Genomic DNA, 15,695 nt, shown 5'->3' on the forward strand with positions numbered 1-15,695 from the left:
CTTTTCCAAACTAAACAAACCCAATTCTTTCAGCCTTCCTTCATAGGTCATGTTCTCAAGACCTTTAATCATTCTTGTTGCTCTTCTTTGGACCCTTTCCAGTTTCTCCACATCTTTTTTAAAATGCGGCGCCCAGAACTGGACACAATACTCCAGCTGAGGCCTAACCAGAGCAGAGTAGAGCGGAAGAATGACTTCTCGTGTCTTGCTCACAACACACCTGTTAATGCATCCCAGAATCATGTTTGCTTTGTTTGCAACAGCATCACACTGTTGACTCATATTTAGCTTGTGGTCCACTATAACCCCTAGATCCCTTTCTGCCGTACTCCTTCCTAGACAGTCTTTTCCCATTCTGTATGTGTGAAATTGATTTTTCCTTCCTAAGTGGAGCACTTTGCATTTGTCTTTGTTAAACTTCATCCTGTTTAACTCAGACCATTTCTCCAATTTCTACAAGGGACAGATGTCCATACTATTGCACTAATTACTATAGAGGGAGCAGAAGGTACCCAGCACTTCCTAAGAGCTGGTCAGCATCTCACAGGATTGGACCAAAAGAGGGAGCATTTGTCTGATACTCAGGCCCCCTCCTTTACACACTTCATTTTAAGATTTCCTCTGTCCCCTCCCCCCCCCCCCCCCCCGCCAATAGTATTTTTCCCACCTCTTTAAAGTCAGTTATATGGCAATTATATTTTTAATTTTCACTTTTAAAAAAAGTGATATTATAAAGTTTAAAAAAAACACAAACAGAATTTAGTACAGAAATCTTTGTCCAAAAACAACTTAAGCAGGTTACATTGGAAGGTTGCACTGATGTTTGTCAAAATTATTATGGTTAACCTTACAATATAGAAGTCGTTATTTATCAACATCTTATGCTTTATTGAAGGTTGACAAGTGCAACAGTTAAATACATTGACGTGTTACAACTGTTTAGATAACATGCACAAAAACATATGCATACTACTATACAGATCATATGCAAAAATCCATACTGGGAAACTCATTTTGTTTTATTCTTGCGCTAGCAGGAATTGATAATTTTTGAAGTGTTTTTTTCCTGTCTTAAACCAAACTACAGTGAACAAAGATTTACTTCAAATATTCAGCAGCCAGGGAAATTCAGAAATTACACAATCAGCATAAATCTGCCAAATTCTGATCAGCTGCGTAAGTGTATTCTTATTTATGTAGCATTTAAAAAAAAAAAACAACTATCCAAACTTCATCAGATCAGCCAATGAAACAACTAAATTTCAATCTGTACAACCTAAATAGTAGTTACAGTTTTCTATTTTACAAAGTAATTACACTAAATACACAAATATACATTAGGCAAATAACCTTCATTGTAATTATCCTACATCGCAACTGTCACCTACCTTCTCTCTCTAATACAGCTTTATGCACCTGTCCACGGCTTCCGAAAACAGCGCAAACATATTTGCACTTAAGGTTTCAGGTGACAGTTTAGTGTTGAACACTGAATTTACCTTTCACCCTTAGATCCTATGCATCAGTCTTTACTTTGGATCCCAATTGGATGGGGGGTGGGGGGAGGAGTATTGATCCATCACTTTTACTCCAGTCTATTTCTTCATTTTTTCATGTCTGCATTAGTAACAGCAGTGGATGGATGGAAGATTTAAAACAAAAATCAAGCATGCAACTCCATTTCTTAGCCATTTGCAGAAGCTGTTCAAGTCCCCAGTGCATTTGTGCTAATTCTCTGGAAAATAGTGTTTTTTTGTGGTGTTTTTTATTCACCAACCTAAAAATAAGAACTCCTTTAGCCAAAAAGAAAGGACAGATGAGTGCTTAATACTGAAAAAAAATTTCTTGTGATGGTGCATGCAGTGTACAGAGTCCTTGAGTCTGGACTGCAATGTGCAATGAAATGGATGAGGGGGTGGCTGTGGCAGATTTCCACTTGTCCTCTTTTCTCTGGGTAGTCCAGAGCATACTGGCCACGAAGGCCAGGACATTGGAGACTATGCTGAAGGTCCTGAGCCCTGTGATGCCGGCTGGGCAGGCTGTTGTGTTGTCCCTTGCGTCTGGGAAGAAGGTGGAGAACCAGTCTGCAGCTGTGCTTGGAACTGGGCGAGCTGCTCTGGGCTGGCCAGTGTTTTCAGCAGAGTGTTTTCCTGCTCCAGCTGGGAGTTCTTCTCAATCAACTCTTTGATTTGCTCTTTGAGGACCTCCACTTCCTCCCTCACAGCATACATCAAATGGCTCTTCACCAGATCCTGAAACACAAAAGAGAGCGCACAAATCAGGCAAGAGGTCCGAGAAATCTCCCCTCCATTTACTAGCGCTTGTAAAGCGTTTTGGAGATTAACATGCATTCCCTGTGCACCCAGAATACACACAAGAAATGTTGGACGTCCAAGTAGGCCAGTCTCATTACAAACCTGACCACTACTCTGTCTATTGGCTCACCCTCCCCTGGCCAGCTCACCTATTAATTGATCTGAATAGAAAAATACCATCGAATTGATTCAGGCTGGAAGGGGGAAGGAGAGGGTTGTTTCTATAGGAAGCCAGGCCGAGCCTCTAAATTCCCCGCCGCGTGCTGCTGTCTTCCACTTCCAATAATCCACACCCCCCAGCCGGCACTTCTTCGCGGACGTGCCTCGGAGGAGGGCTGGGACCAGTGGGGTTTCACTGATGAGAGGTGCGGATCCAGGCACCAGCCCCGCTCTGCTCTCGCGGGCCGGCGCCGTGTGTTTGTAAAAGCAGGCACCTCCTCCCCTGCAACAACTGCTCCCCGCCCCCCCGCGCCCAGCCTCCGTGGAGCTGGCTGCAGCTAGTTCTTACAGTGCAGGTTGCCGCATTTCCCTCCCTCCCTCCAGTGTTTCGTGACCGAGAGTGACGTCAAAGAGACCCGGCCGACCGCCCCCACGCGCCTCAGCCAATGAGCTGCCGAGTTATTTATAGCCGGGAGTTAAAGGTTCGGAGTTTGCCTAGCAACAGTAGGCAGAGAATCCCGTGAGAACAGCTACAGGCACCGCTCCAATAACAAAGAGCAGCCAAGGCGGAAATCAAAAAACAGGAAAAATTAGGCACAGACACAGGGTTTGTGGGTTGTTGTGTGTGTGTTTTTGGAGGAGGGGTTGTTTTTTTTAACCGGCTTCGCTTCTCCCCCATCGCGCAAGAGCCCATGATTTCCACTGCACTTCAGGGCAGCAGCCCCAGCGTACAAGAGCCCAGCTCCAAGGCACGTTACCTTCCATTGCCAGCAAGCATGGGAATTAAAGCAGCTTAGGATACCCCTATTGGATCCATCAGCACACTGTGGCTGGTCCCATTTTCCAGGGATAATCCAGCTGGGATGGTTGGGGGATTTCGAAAAAAAAAAAAATTGGAGTGGAAATATTATTTCACCCTCCTCTCCCCCCCCCCCCCCGAGTCAGGATCGATCATTTTTAAAAAGGCAGAACCCTGAATGCGATGCCGTCATAGTCATTTAAGGCATCTATAGGGAAACGTATGCATTCCTCGCGTTTGGAAGCCTTTGATCATCACTGTATTTAAAAAAACCCAGCTGCTTCACTATTAAAAAAACACGCCCATGCATCGGTTAAATGTTACCCAGAGAACCTTGATATCGTGAACACTTCTATTCACAACTCGCGCTTTAAACATTAATTGTATTTTTATTAAACAATCGGTACATACCATCGCTTGCTCGATTTTGTTGTCAATAGCTACCACACTTGCACCCGAGGAGCTGAAAAGAGGGGAAAAAGATATATCAGCAGCTGAATTATTTACAAGACAAGAGAGTTGAATACTGATAACTAGCTTGCTGAGAAATATATCCCGCACTGACTTAATACTGCTGTTTATGTCATCGGGATGCTTCAATGCAGAAAAACCAACCTGTAAAGCCACCTCAAACCGCCCGCTACAGCAGGATCAAAGATCCGGACATTTTCCCTAATAACCCACAAAGATGGAGCTTAATTACATAATGCGGTAACAGCGATCCGTGTCCCGGAGATTCAATCTCTCACAAGATAAATGTAAAACACACCGCCCGTGCCACTGCAGCTTCCCAGTGCTGCCCAGTCCGATGGACAAAGGAATCAGCCCCCTGGCATTCACCTGCATTACTGCAAATATTCCAGCGAGGAAAACAAGCCCATTTTAGACCAGAGTTATTTACCTACTGTCGAGTCTCAAAGAAGAATTGTCGGTGCCCAGCAAGGATGACAAGAAAGAAATTGAAAAATGTCTTAGTTGATAAACTCCTAGATCCATTGCCACTGTTCTACAACATTGGGCATTCATGCAATTCCAGCCAGAAACACCCCCCCAAAGAAAACAATAATGCAGAGATTCTCTGTTGATCTACATTAATCTTAGTTAAATCTCCGCCACGGGGGAATGGTAGGAGGCTGGCTAGAGAGATATAATTTTGAAAAAAACACCAGTTTGTGGCGGTATGATCCTGGAAGATGCTGATCCTAGGGCTGCGCAAAGAAATCTCCGAGGTCAGCTCTTCTATACTCAGTAGAAAACCTGAGGTTCCAGTCCTATTGCATAATATATGCAAGAGAGTCAGTGCCTATTGGCTGGCCGGTCATTCGGAACCTCCCACCGCCAGAACGGCTCCTTTGCATCACTTCGGTAGCAGTGAACCATCACCAAAATCCTGTTACCCTTCATCAGGAGACCCCTGGCCAGGAGACCCGTTCTCCCCCGTTATAATACTACGATTTGCAAGGAACCGCATGAGCATTTAGCAGATCTCTGCAGAGTCGGAGAATTTGGGTGGCAACAGCAGCGCAGAAACAAAACGATCCAGTGCCCAATTTAAACCCTTTCAACATGTAAGATGATTCGCTTACAAGATGCACAGGCTGATTTTTGCCTGCAGAAAAACTACACATGCAAAGTTTAGCCTGGGTAGAAAGGATCGGATATAGCTGATGTTGGAATTCAATAACAATGTCACTAGTCTTACATTTAGCTACTCCAATGCCGCCACCTATTGGCGCAACACTATACCTTTAGACTAGAAAACATAAAACAACATGCACGATGGAAAGTCTCACGAAATTTGGTCTCCGTTAATTAAACCCTAGGACCCAAGTTCCCTTCCTCATCAGATGCCTTAGAATTTGCTTGGGGAAACCACTTCCAATAATACGATGCTTCATTTTTGCATCATCCCTTTGCAGTTGACCGTCATCGTACAACATGAGAGGGTTTTTTAATCTAAAGGACTGTTATAGGTGGTTCTTGAAAGAGCAAAATCTGTTTTTCATATGAAAAGACAAAAGGATTTTTATGATGAGAAAGGTTAGAAGCAAGAAGCTGACAGGATGGTGTAGTTTAGGCACAAAATTCACACTCATAGTTCCTGGGCTACCAGAGGAGTTTCACCTTAAAAATTACAATCCTTACACAATTTTAAGGTGTTCATATGTCTGCCTCCACAGTACTTTGGCACACGTTGGCATAGGAAAATGAAACTAGTTATTCAATATATTCTTATATTCTTGCATACATTTGTGAAAATATTTGCAGCAGGAAGTAAATTATAAATGAAAGCCTATAGATCACTGTTCTGGCAAATTCCTAATACTTGTCTACTCTTTATTCAAATTAAATGGCCTCTGTGCCCTTTTTATAGCCTTTAAACCATTCATTTTAAGATATTCAGTCACCAGACAATTCAGAAAATACACACACAGCATGAATCTGTAAAATTCTAGACAGATGCTTTTTGACATTCTTATATTGTAACACTGAACATGTCTATCCACTCTTTTCCAGATGAGGCAATATAACAGCTACTTTTTAAACTATGTCATACAGAAAATAAGGAGTTTTCTAAATTTGTTAGTCTCTAAGGTGCCACAAGTACTCCTGTTCTTTTTATCTCAACAGCATATTTCAAAATGAAGGTGTTACAGTTCTAATATTTTATTATAGAACAAAGTCACACATTCAGATCAAAATGATTTTAAAATGGTGCGCTCTCTCCACTTAGCTATTTAACGGGACCAAATTATGACTTAGAACAATACAAGCAAAGCACTTGACCTTAAATAAAATTGAAAACACCCTTTAATACACGTAACCTATAAAGTATCAACATTCGTGTGATTTAAACATGCAAAACAGAAAAGCCAAAACTCTTCTCTCTTCTGTAGTGCAAGAATTTTAAATATATATTTTACAGTTGTCACTCTCACAAAAGCAGGAAAGCTAGAAAGGCAAGGAATAATAGTCTTAAATTTAACTTTAGCATTAGCATGTCATCATCATCCTTCTTAAAGAGATTATTTTAGCTTTCTTGGTCTACTGTTCTTTCATTCAGTAATACCAGCAGAGTGGCGCAAGTAAGCTAATCCTACTTACGGGGGAGGTTACATTTAAGAATACTGAACTTCACATAAATGTTTTTCCAACTTCAAAGCACATACATTTCCTTTAAGGTAGAATTCCCACTCACCTCTGTGTTACTTCAAAAATAGTCACATTTCCAATGCCTTCGCAATGTTTCCCCTATTTTAAATTATCTGCACCTCTTGACCATGTAATCCATTCCAATTTACTTAACACAAACATTAGGGCATATGTTTTGAGCTCCTTATGCACTTCTGGACAGGCAAATGACATCAGTAACCATAAATTCCTTTTATACTCTTTGGCTATTCAAGAGGTTACACTTCTCATCAGCCACAGACCAAGCCAAGGTGATCTGTGTGTTTGTCACCTCTAAACTCAACTACTGCAACATGCTGAACCTCAGGTTGAAAGTGAAAGCTCCAGAGGGTACACCAGGCAGCCCCTCTTCTTACATAATGACTATGAGAATACACCACCCTAGCCCAGGGCTCTCTGTACTGGCTCCCAGTCCAACTTAAAACTGTGATCTTCACAGCCGTTAGTGGTTGTACCCCAAAACTCTTAGATCACCTCTCACTATGCCAATTAAGCTTCAAAGACACTGGAGGTGATTGTGCTTAGGCTGAAATTTGCAAGTGCAGGGGATCTGAGTCACTTGGCAGATTATTTTGTTCTGAGGGTGGTTAAAATCTCTTCAGATTAGGTTTTCCTACAATAACCCACCTCAAGATGGCAAGCGATAAAAACAAAACACACATTTGTCATGTTCTTTCTTGGTGTGACAAAGCAAGAGGCAGACTGCAGTCTTTCAGACTGATTGCGCTCTTTGTAATTTTGGTTGTGCTCTGATTCCAGGGTCATGGGCACATTCTAATTAATCAATGTTTCTGCGGAATGATTAGTAATGATTCCCTAAAATTGTTTGTAGAGATCTACAAGTCTAATTGAGTCAGTACATAGTTAGCTGCATCTGGCTTCCAACATTTTGTCAGTAGTGTTGATGGGATAACACAAACATAAGCATGCTGTCCTGTCCACTTTACAGAAAAAAGCACTTGTTAGAATACAGATGTGCCTACATGTCAGACAACTGTGCTCTGACATGATCAAACATATAACATCTGGTCCACAGCTTATGTAGAAATATAGCGAAGTGTCCGGAAAGACCTCAATCCTTAGAATTTGTGGATTTTCCATCTTTGTCAATTTCCATTGTCCCTGTTTATCAGGGAATTTCAGGAGAGAGTTATAATTCTCTTCACAGTCAGAACATAAGAACAGCCATATTGGGTCAGACCAAAGGTCCGTCTATCCCAGTATCCTGTCTTCTGCACTGGCCAGTGCCAGACGCTTCAGAGGGAATGAACAGAACAGGGCAGTTATCAAGTGATCCATTCCCAATTGTCCACTCCCAGCTTTGGCAGTTGAAGGTTTAGGGACACTGAAAGCATGGGGTTGCATCCCTGACCATCTTGGCTAATAGCTATTGATGGCCCTATCCTCCATGAACATACTTAATTCTTTTTTGAACTCAGCTATATTTTTGGCCTTCACAACATCCCCTGGCAATGAGTTCCACAGGTTGACTATGCACTGCATTAAGTTTGTTTTAAATCTGCTGCCTATTAATTTCATTAGGTGGCCCCTTGTTATTGTGTTATGTGAAGGGGTAAAGACCTTTATAATATCCCCCTTAGACTTCTGTTCCAGATTTAGTGTCCCAGTCCTTTTCATCTCTCCTCATGCGGAAGCTGTTCCATACCACTAATCATTTTTGTTGCCCTTCTCTGTATTTCTTCCAATTCTAACGTATCTTTTTTGCAATGGGGTGACCAGAACTGTACACAGTTTTCAAGTGTGTGTGCACCATGAATTTATATAGTGGCATTATAATATTTTCTATCTTATCTGTCCCTTTCCTAATGGTTCCTAACATACTGTTAGCTTTTTTGATTGCTGCTACACACTGAGCAGATGTTTTTACAGAACTATCCATGACGACTCCAAGATCTTTCTTGTGCAGTGACAGCTCATTTAGACTCCATCATTTTGTATGTACAGTTGGGATTATGTTTTCCAATATGCATTACTTTGCATCTGTCAACATTGAATTTCATCTGCTATTTTGTTGCCTACTCACCTAGTTTTGTGTGATCCCTTCGTAACTCTTCACAGTCAGATTTTGACTCAACTATCTTAAGTAATTTTGTATCATCTGCAAACTTTGCCACCTCGTTGTTTACACTTCTTTTTTCAGGTTATTTACGAATATGTTGAATAGTACTGGTCCCATACAGATCCCCAAGGGATCCTGCGACTTACCTCTCTCCATTTTGAAAACTATTTACACCTACCCTTTGTTTCCTATCTTTTAACCAGTTATTGATCCATGAGAGGACTTTCCCTCTTATCCCATGACTGTGTACGCTGCTTAACAGCCTTTGATGAGGGACACTGTCAAAGGCTTTCTGAAAGTCCAATGTACTATATCTACTGCATCATCCTTGTCCACATGCTTGTTGACACCATTAAAGAATTCTAATTAACTGATGAAGCAAGACAAGACAAAGGAGAGCAACAAAAATCCTCTCCCGAACTCATTTTTTCCTTTCCGTTTGATCGGTGATCCCACTTCACCATCCCTTTCTCTTCTCTCCCCCAACGATGTATTTTTATTATTTATAGTTTGCATTATGGTAGTACATAGAGTCCTCAAACATGAGGTCTACCCCCATTGTACTAGGCATTGTACATTGATAGGCAATGTACATTAGACAGGGTCCTTCCCCACAAAAATTACGTCAGGCCCCCAATTCTAGAAATGCTTAGATAACGTTAAAAATTTTACACCCACTAGTTCAATGGCACTACTCATGTAATTCTTGTGTATAAGGATCTGTAGCATCAAGGGCTAATTTCTGTCCTATTTAAACCCTGAACCTGCAAAAAGATTCACACATGCAAAGGGTCCACCCACACAGAGCTCATTGCAAGAATGTATCATCCTTCGGAAGCTAACGTTTGTAAAACACCACAGACATGGTATAAATAAAGCACTGAATAAATACATACATAATGCTGAGATGTATTTGGTGGGTAAAGAATGCATCCAAGTTCAATGCTAATTAAGTAGCTGATATGCACGCTCTGGTCTTTACATACAGAGATCAATTAACTACCTTAACTGCAAATTGTTCCATAGCTGAAAAGATTGTTTAGCAAACTACTTTTTGTAGGGATTCCATTTTTTTTTTGGTCTCATTAAAAATTACGTCTCAATAATATTTAGCCCTTAAAGAACTTTTCATCTTCAGCACATAATTAGATAAATATTTGTACAGACTCATTTAGAACCTGTTTGAGGTTCAATTTGTTTCTATGTGCTTGTTAAAGAACACCCCCCCCCCCACACACACACACACTTTTTCTACTTCCCTTGGGGTTTGATTTAATCTTTCAAGTACCTTGACAATGCTCTCCTCTCTTTAGAAACAGACATTTTAACTACAGAACAAATATCTCCCAAAATTGAGATAAATCTTCAGTCTTTCCTACACTATAAAACACTAGAAAAACTGATAATTTCAGGGCCTTTGTTACAACATGTGGAATCTCCATCTCTGGAGATATTTAAGAGTAGGTTAGATAAATGTCTATCAGGGATGGTCTAGACAGTATTTGGTCCTGCCATGCGGGCAGGGGACTGGACTCGATGACCTCTCGAGGTCCCTTCCAGTCCTAGAATCTATGAATCTATAAAACATGGTAGTCCCCTGCTAAGGGTAACACAATTTTAACTATATTTCTCAACTGCAAAATGCTGAAATACAATCAAAATGTGAAAACCAACAGAGGGTCCTGTGGCACCTTTAAGACTAACAGAAGTATTGGGAGCATAAGCTTTTGTGGGTAAGAACCTCACTTCTTCAGATGCAAGTAATGGAAATCTCCAGAGGCAGGTATAAATCAGTGTGGAGATAACGAGGTTAGTTCAATCAGGGAGGGTGAGGTGCTCTGCTAGCAGTTGAGGTGTGAACACCAAGGGAGGAGAAACTGCTTCTGTAGTTGGATAGCCATTCACAGTCTTTGTTTAATCCTGATCTGATGGTGTCAAATTTGCAAATGAACTGGAGCTCAGCAGTTTCTCTTTGGAGTCTGGTCCTGAAGTTTTTTTGCTGAAGATGGCTACCTATACCGAAAACCCACCGACTGCTACGCCTACCTTCATGCCTCCAGCTTCCACCCCAGTCACACACAATCCATCTTCTACAGCCAAGCACTGAGGTACAATCGCATCTGCTCCAACCCCTCAGACAGAGACCAACACCTACAAGATCTTCACCAAGCATTCTCAAAACTACGATACCCACACAAGGAAATAAAGAAACAAATCAACAGAGCCAGAGGTGTACCCAGAAGCCTCCTGCTACAAGACAGGCCCAAAAAAGAAACCAACAGAACTCCACTGGCCATCACCTACAGACCTCAGCTTAAACCTCTCCAATACATCATCAGTGATCTACAACCCATCCTGGACAATGATCCCTCACTTTCACAGACCTTGGGAGGCAGGCCAGTCCTTGCCCAGACAACCTGCCAACCTTAAGCATATTCTCACCAGCAACCACGCACCGCACCATAACAACTCTAACTCAGGAACCAACCCATGCAACAAACCTCAATGCCAACTCTGCCCACATATCTACACCAGCAACACCATCACAGGACCTAACCAGATCAGCTACAACATCACCGGCTCATTCACCTGCACGTCCACCAATGTTATGTATGCCATCATATGCCAGCAATGCCCCTCTGCTATGTACATTGGCCAAACTGGACAGTCACTACGCAAGAGGATAAATGGACACAAGTCAGATATCAGGAATGGCAACATACAAAAACCTGTAGGAGAACACTTCAACCTCCCTGGCCACACAATAGCAGATGTAAAGGTAGCCATCTTACAGCAAAAAAACTTCGGAACCAGACTCCAAAGAGAAACTGCTGAGCTCCAGTTCATTTGCAAATTTGACACCAACAGATCAGGATTAAACAAAGACTGTGAATGGCTATCCAACTACAGAAGCAGTTTCTCCTCCCTTGGTGTTCACACCTCAACTGCTAGCAGAGCACCTCACCCTCCCTGATTGAACTAACCTCGTTATTTCCATACTGATTTATACCTGCCTCTGGAGATTTCCATTACTTGCATCTGAAGAAGTGAGGTTCTTACCCATGAAAGCTTAAGCTCCCAATACTTCTGTTAGTCTTAAAGGTGCCACAGGACCCTCTGTTGTTTTTTACAGATTCAGACTAACACGGCTACCCCTCTGAATCAAAATGTGGTTCAGTCACAAAAACATTAAGAACCAACTGCGTTATAACCACTTTGGTGGAGCAATGGAAGAAAGACTGCAGTAATTGGGTCCTGCAAAACATTTGCCTTCATTGCTTTAGAGGGGATTCTAATGCGGATTATACTGAACTGGACTAGTGGCATAAGTAGAGTTGCCTTAAAAATTCCTAAATTCAAACCCATATATATCCATGGGGGGGGGGGGGGGGGGGAGGAGAGGACACGAGGGGGAACTAGTGTAATGATTCTGACAGAAATCCACAAAACTCTAATTACCTAGGCTGAAATCTTGGTCCCACTGAAGCCAATAGTAAAACTGCCATTGATTTAAACGAGGACAGGCTTTCCAACCAGTTTTAACCAGGTTCAATTTAGTCAGTTTAAAGGGGTGGTCTTTTGAATCGTTTCCCCTGATTTAACTGTGAATTTCATAGACTTTAAGGACAGAGGAGACTATTATAATCACCTAATCTGCCACAGGCCATAGACTTTCAGCCAGCAATTCCCATATCTAGCCCAACAGCTTGTGGTTGAACTAAAACATCTCTTTTAGAAAGCCATGCGATTTTGATTCAAAGACTCCAAGCCACTGAAAATTTACCACATCCCTTGGCAATCTGTTCCAAAAGGTTAAATTGCATCTTATTTTGAGTCTGAACTTTGCTGACTTCAACTTCCAGCCAATGGATCTTGTTATGTCTGTCAGTTAAATTAAAGAGCCATTGAGTACCAGATATTTCTATAGTATTAGCTTTCTTAATTTTTTTTTGCTAGAACCTTCAAGCTATTTAAACCTATGGTTTGATTGCATGTGGATTTCCTTTTTTTGTTTTTTCATGATTTTTAAAAGAAGTGTTAAAGAAGATTAGAATCTAACACCTCAAATGAAATGAAAAAGAACCAATGTGTCACTTACCATGTTTGTAATTTTGTTTTTACTATTAGCAAGGTGTAGAAAAAAATTAATGAACTACAAAGTGGAAAGAACATTCATTCCACCCTACGTACAACTTACTTGGCCGGCAATATTATAACACCAGTATCTGTAATTATAGTACATATATGATGATATGCTCTGCACTCTGACTGGAAGACAGAAGGATGCATTTAAAAGCAAGCTGATATAAAATCAAAGGACCAAAAAAAAAAAAAGTCTAACTGACTTCTCTGGGGATAGGATACTGGTCACAGCTCTTTCGTTTCTATAGGAAAACAGATAGCTAATTAAACCCCCTTTGTTTTAATGAGGATGTCGTCATATCACATCACTGATTTTCATGATGATGGAATAAATCTTGATAAAAAAAAAGTCTGCATCTCTCCAGTTTAGGAGTTTCAGCAAGGAGAGAGAGACAGGTTACCACCTTCAAGGGACATCTAGACATCTTTAGAAGACCTCAAGGGTGGGAAGAACTAAAACATTCTGAGGTTATCAAAGAATCCTTCCAGAAACAAGTAACTATGTCTAGCAACACAATTTGAATTATAGGAATAGAATCTGTTGTGTGTATGACCCCCACTGGGCTAAATCTCTTGTATTAAGAAATCTAACTTTCATGGTTACTCTATACCTTGCAATTAGCATCCAGGACACTAGGGCTGAGTAGGTATGAAGTACCACCTAGTTTGGGAACCAAACACTTCCTTGTCTGTAAACTCAACCCTAGATTAGAAATCTGAAATACCTAAACTTAATACAACTGAAAGCTCTCCTTGGAGCGCTATAACTGCTTCTGTCCAACACTCATGGGGAGGAAAGGATCCACCCACTAAAGAGTTGTGCTTTTAACATTTTAAATGACACACTCCTTTGTCAGGGACCAGATCTGTCCCTTCCTCTTCATAGGCCACAGTCAGGTTTATTCCCACCCTAACCCTACAGTAACTCTTACACAACTGGCCCAAAAGGGAGGGGCGTATTAAAAGGATTGATCCAGGAGAGGGCATTTTGGTGTGTGGAAGGTTGAAAGAACATTACAAGAGCTCTTCTTCCTTTGACACTGGCCAGCTCTCCGGCACACACCTCACTTTTATTCTTCCTTTTTGACCTCATATAAGAGATCATCCTTACCTTTGAATATGCTTGCCTGCTCTGCAGTCAGTACACAGCCTTTCAGAGCTTCCAGGCTTTAGAAGACTGCATATATAATTTCATCTGATACATCCCTATGTGAATTTATTTGCCAGAAAACTAAAAAGTTACTCAAAATTCACATTTGATTCCATGCTTTCATCTGTACTTCTAATGTGTATTGGTTTCCTTAGAGGTTTCCACACACCAAACCTTACTGGGTTTCCTTCTCATGCTACAGAATCCTGCTGTTCTCTAAAACGTACATTATGTATTTTCTGAACTGCACTCCAACGTTAAATGAAAGGAAATTACTGGAGTATTTCTAGTTACACCTACCATGACAAAAGAAACAAATCCAACAATCAGGTGGTCACTTGGCAGCAGTGAGATCACTCGCATTTGAAAAGCACAAATTCTTATATTAGAATGTAGCTCAACACTGGTCTGTTCTGATAGGCCAGCTGGACCTTGTTGGTGATGTCACAGCCACACTAGCTCCTGGCAGTGCATGGCTGGGACCTCATCACCCAGATAAAAACAAGAAATCCCTATGTATTTTGGCAAGAGAGGACAAGTTATCTGCTCCTCTCTCTCTTTCACCCCCGCCTCCTCCACCCTCCACCTATCCACTTTCTACTGCTCACCCCTTTCTTCTCTCCCTTTCCTTCCTGACTCTGGTTTTTCTTTTTATTGCTCCCCTGGAAGTTGCATTGGGAGTCTTGAATGGTCTCCTAACCTATTTTAAATTCATTTCAAAGCACCCCTACCTTTTGTCTAGCAGAGCAGCTGGACTAGGTTTCTAGCTGGACAGCAGTTTTCCTTTGATGGTCACTGCCCTCTTCGGCCTCACACTTTTAAAATTAAGCCTATACTTAAGACATTACATTAGAAGCCAAGTCAAGGCTCCTAGGCATAGATTTAAAGCCCACTAAAGTCAACGGGAATCCTTCCACTGACTTAAATAAACTTTGGGGATCAGGCCACTATTGTAATTTCTTAGGGAACAGTAAAATTCTATGGGATCCTGAGAAAGGAGAGGCAAAAATACAGGGGAACAAAGTAGGGTAAAGGAAAATTGCTATGACCCCTTGTCCTTAAGCCAACCGCCTGCGCACTACCATTTTGTTTTAAAATCACATTCAGCTAGGAAAAAATAATGGCTGTTCAAAATCATCCCATTTTGTCAGAAATTAATGCTAAATATATTAAATAGGCATTGGTCCATTACTATATGGAAATGGTAGAATTATCAATAATAATTACACTCGGCAGAATTAGATTTTTTATTATTTTGATGAATATTGATGTTTATTTTAAGAGATTTTAAATTTTTATCTATTTAAATTTTCACAAGTTGCACAAAATTATGGGTTTAAAGCTTTTTATTTTCATTGATTTAACTTTTCAGTTGCAGGAAATTATGGGGAGAGTCAATTTTTTAATGACAGATTTGAGATTCAAAAAGTTAAAGCTTTATAACCGTTTAAACACCAATTGTCAACTTCACATATCAAAATTTACAAAAGTAAATATCCTTAAATCAAAATTCCCAAGCAGCATTTTGCTTACTTTGCCTATCTGTAAACTTCAATCAATACAGATTTTAAAAATATTTTTGTATGCGTGGTGAAATCTAAGTTTACCCACATTTACTGATTAAAATCTACTCCTTCCAAGCCTAATAATAATAATGCAGAATGAACACTTCTGCCCTATAAATATTTCTGTTCTGTATTTGGGGAAAAAGCAGATATGCAGTCTCATCATATGGTAACACTTTCTCCATTAGTATCTCAAGAGACTATTAAACAGCAGAGTCTAATGTTAAGACATTTTTAAATCAACAGATCCAGATAATTTGCATCCATGAGTTTTAAAAGAGCTGACTCAGGA

The 15,695-nt window shown here is 40.8% G+C and overlaps 1 protein-coding gene across 7 annotated transcripts in view; it reads right to left on the minus strand.

The window, feature by feature from the left end:
- Window positions 1–864: 864 nt before the first annotated feature.
- Window positions 865–15,695, minus strand: part of TSC22D1 (TSC22 domain family member 1) — a 137,612-nt gene continuing 122,781 nt past the window's right edge. For 3 of the 7 annotated variants that reach the window (XM_054014251.1, XM_054014215.1, XM_054014259.1), the window contains exons 2-3: window positions 3,685–3,736; window positions 865–2,252 (exon numbers count right to left, since the gene is read on the minus strand). In XM_054014251.1, coding sequence (XP_053870226.1) covers window positions 1,998–2,252; window positions 3,685–3,736 — 307 coding nt within the window. In that variant the 3' untranslated portion in view covers window positions 865–1,997. The other 4 variants (XM_054014243.1, XM_054014234.1, XM_054014268.1 and 1 more) reach the window with 4 other exon arrangements.

The sequence above is a fragment of the Malaclemys terrapin genome, chromosome 1, assembly GCF_027887155.1.
Source record: "Malaclemys terrapin pileata isolate rMalTer1 chromosome 1, rMalTer1.hap1, whole genome shotgun sequence".
NCBI classification, from domain to species: Eukaryota; Metazoa; Chordata; order Testudines; family Emydidae; genus Malaclemys; species Malaclemys terrapin.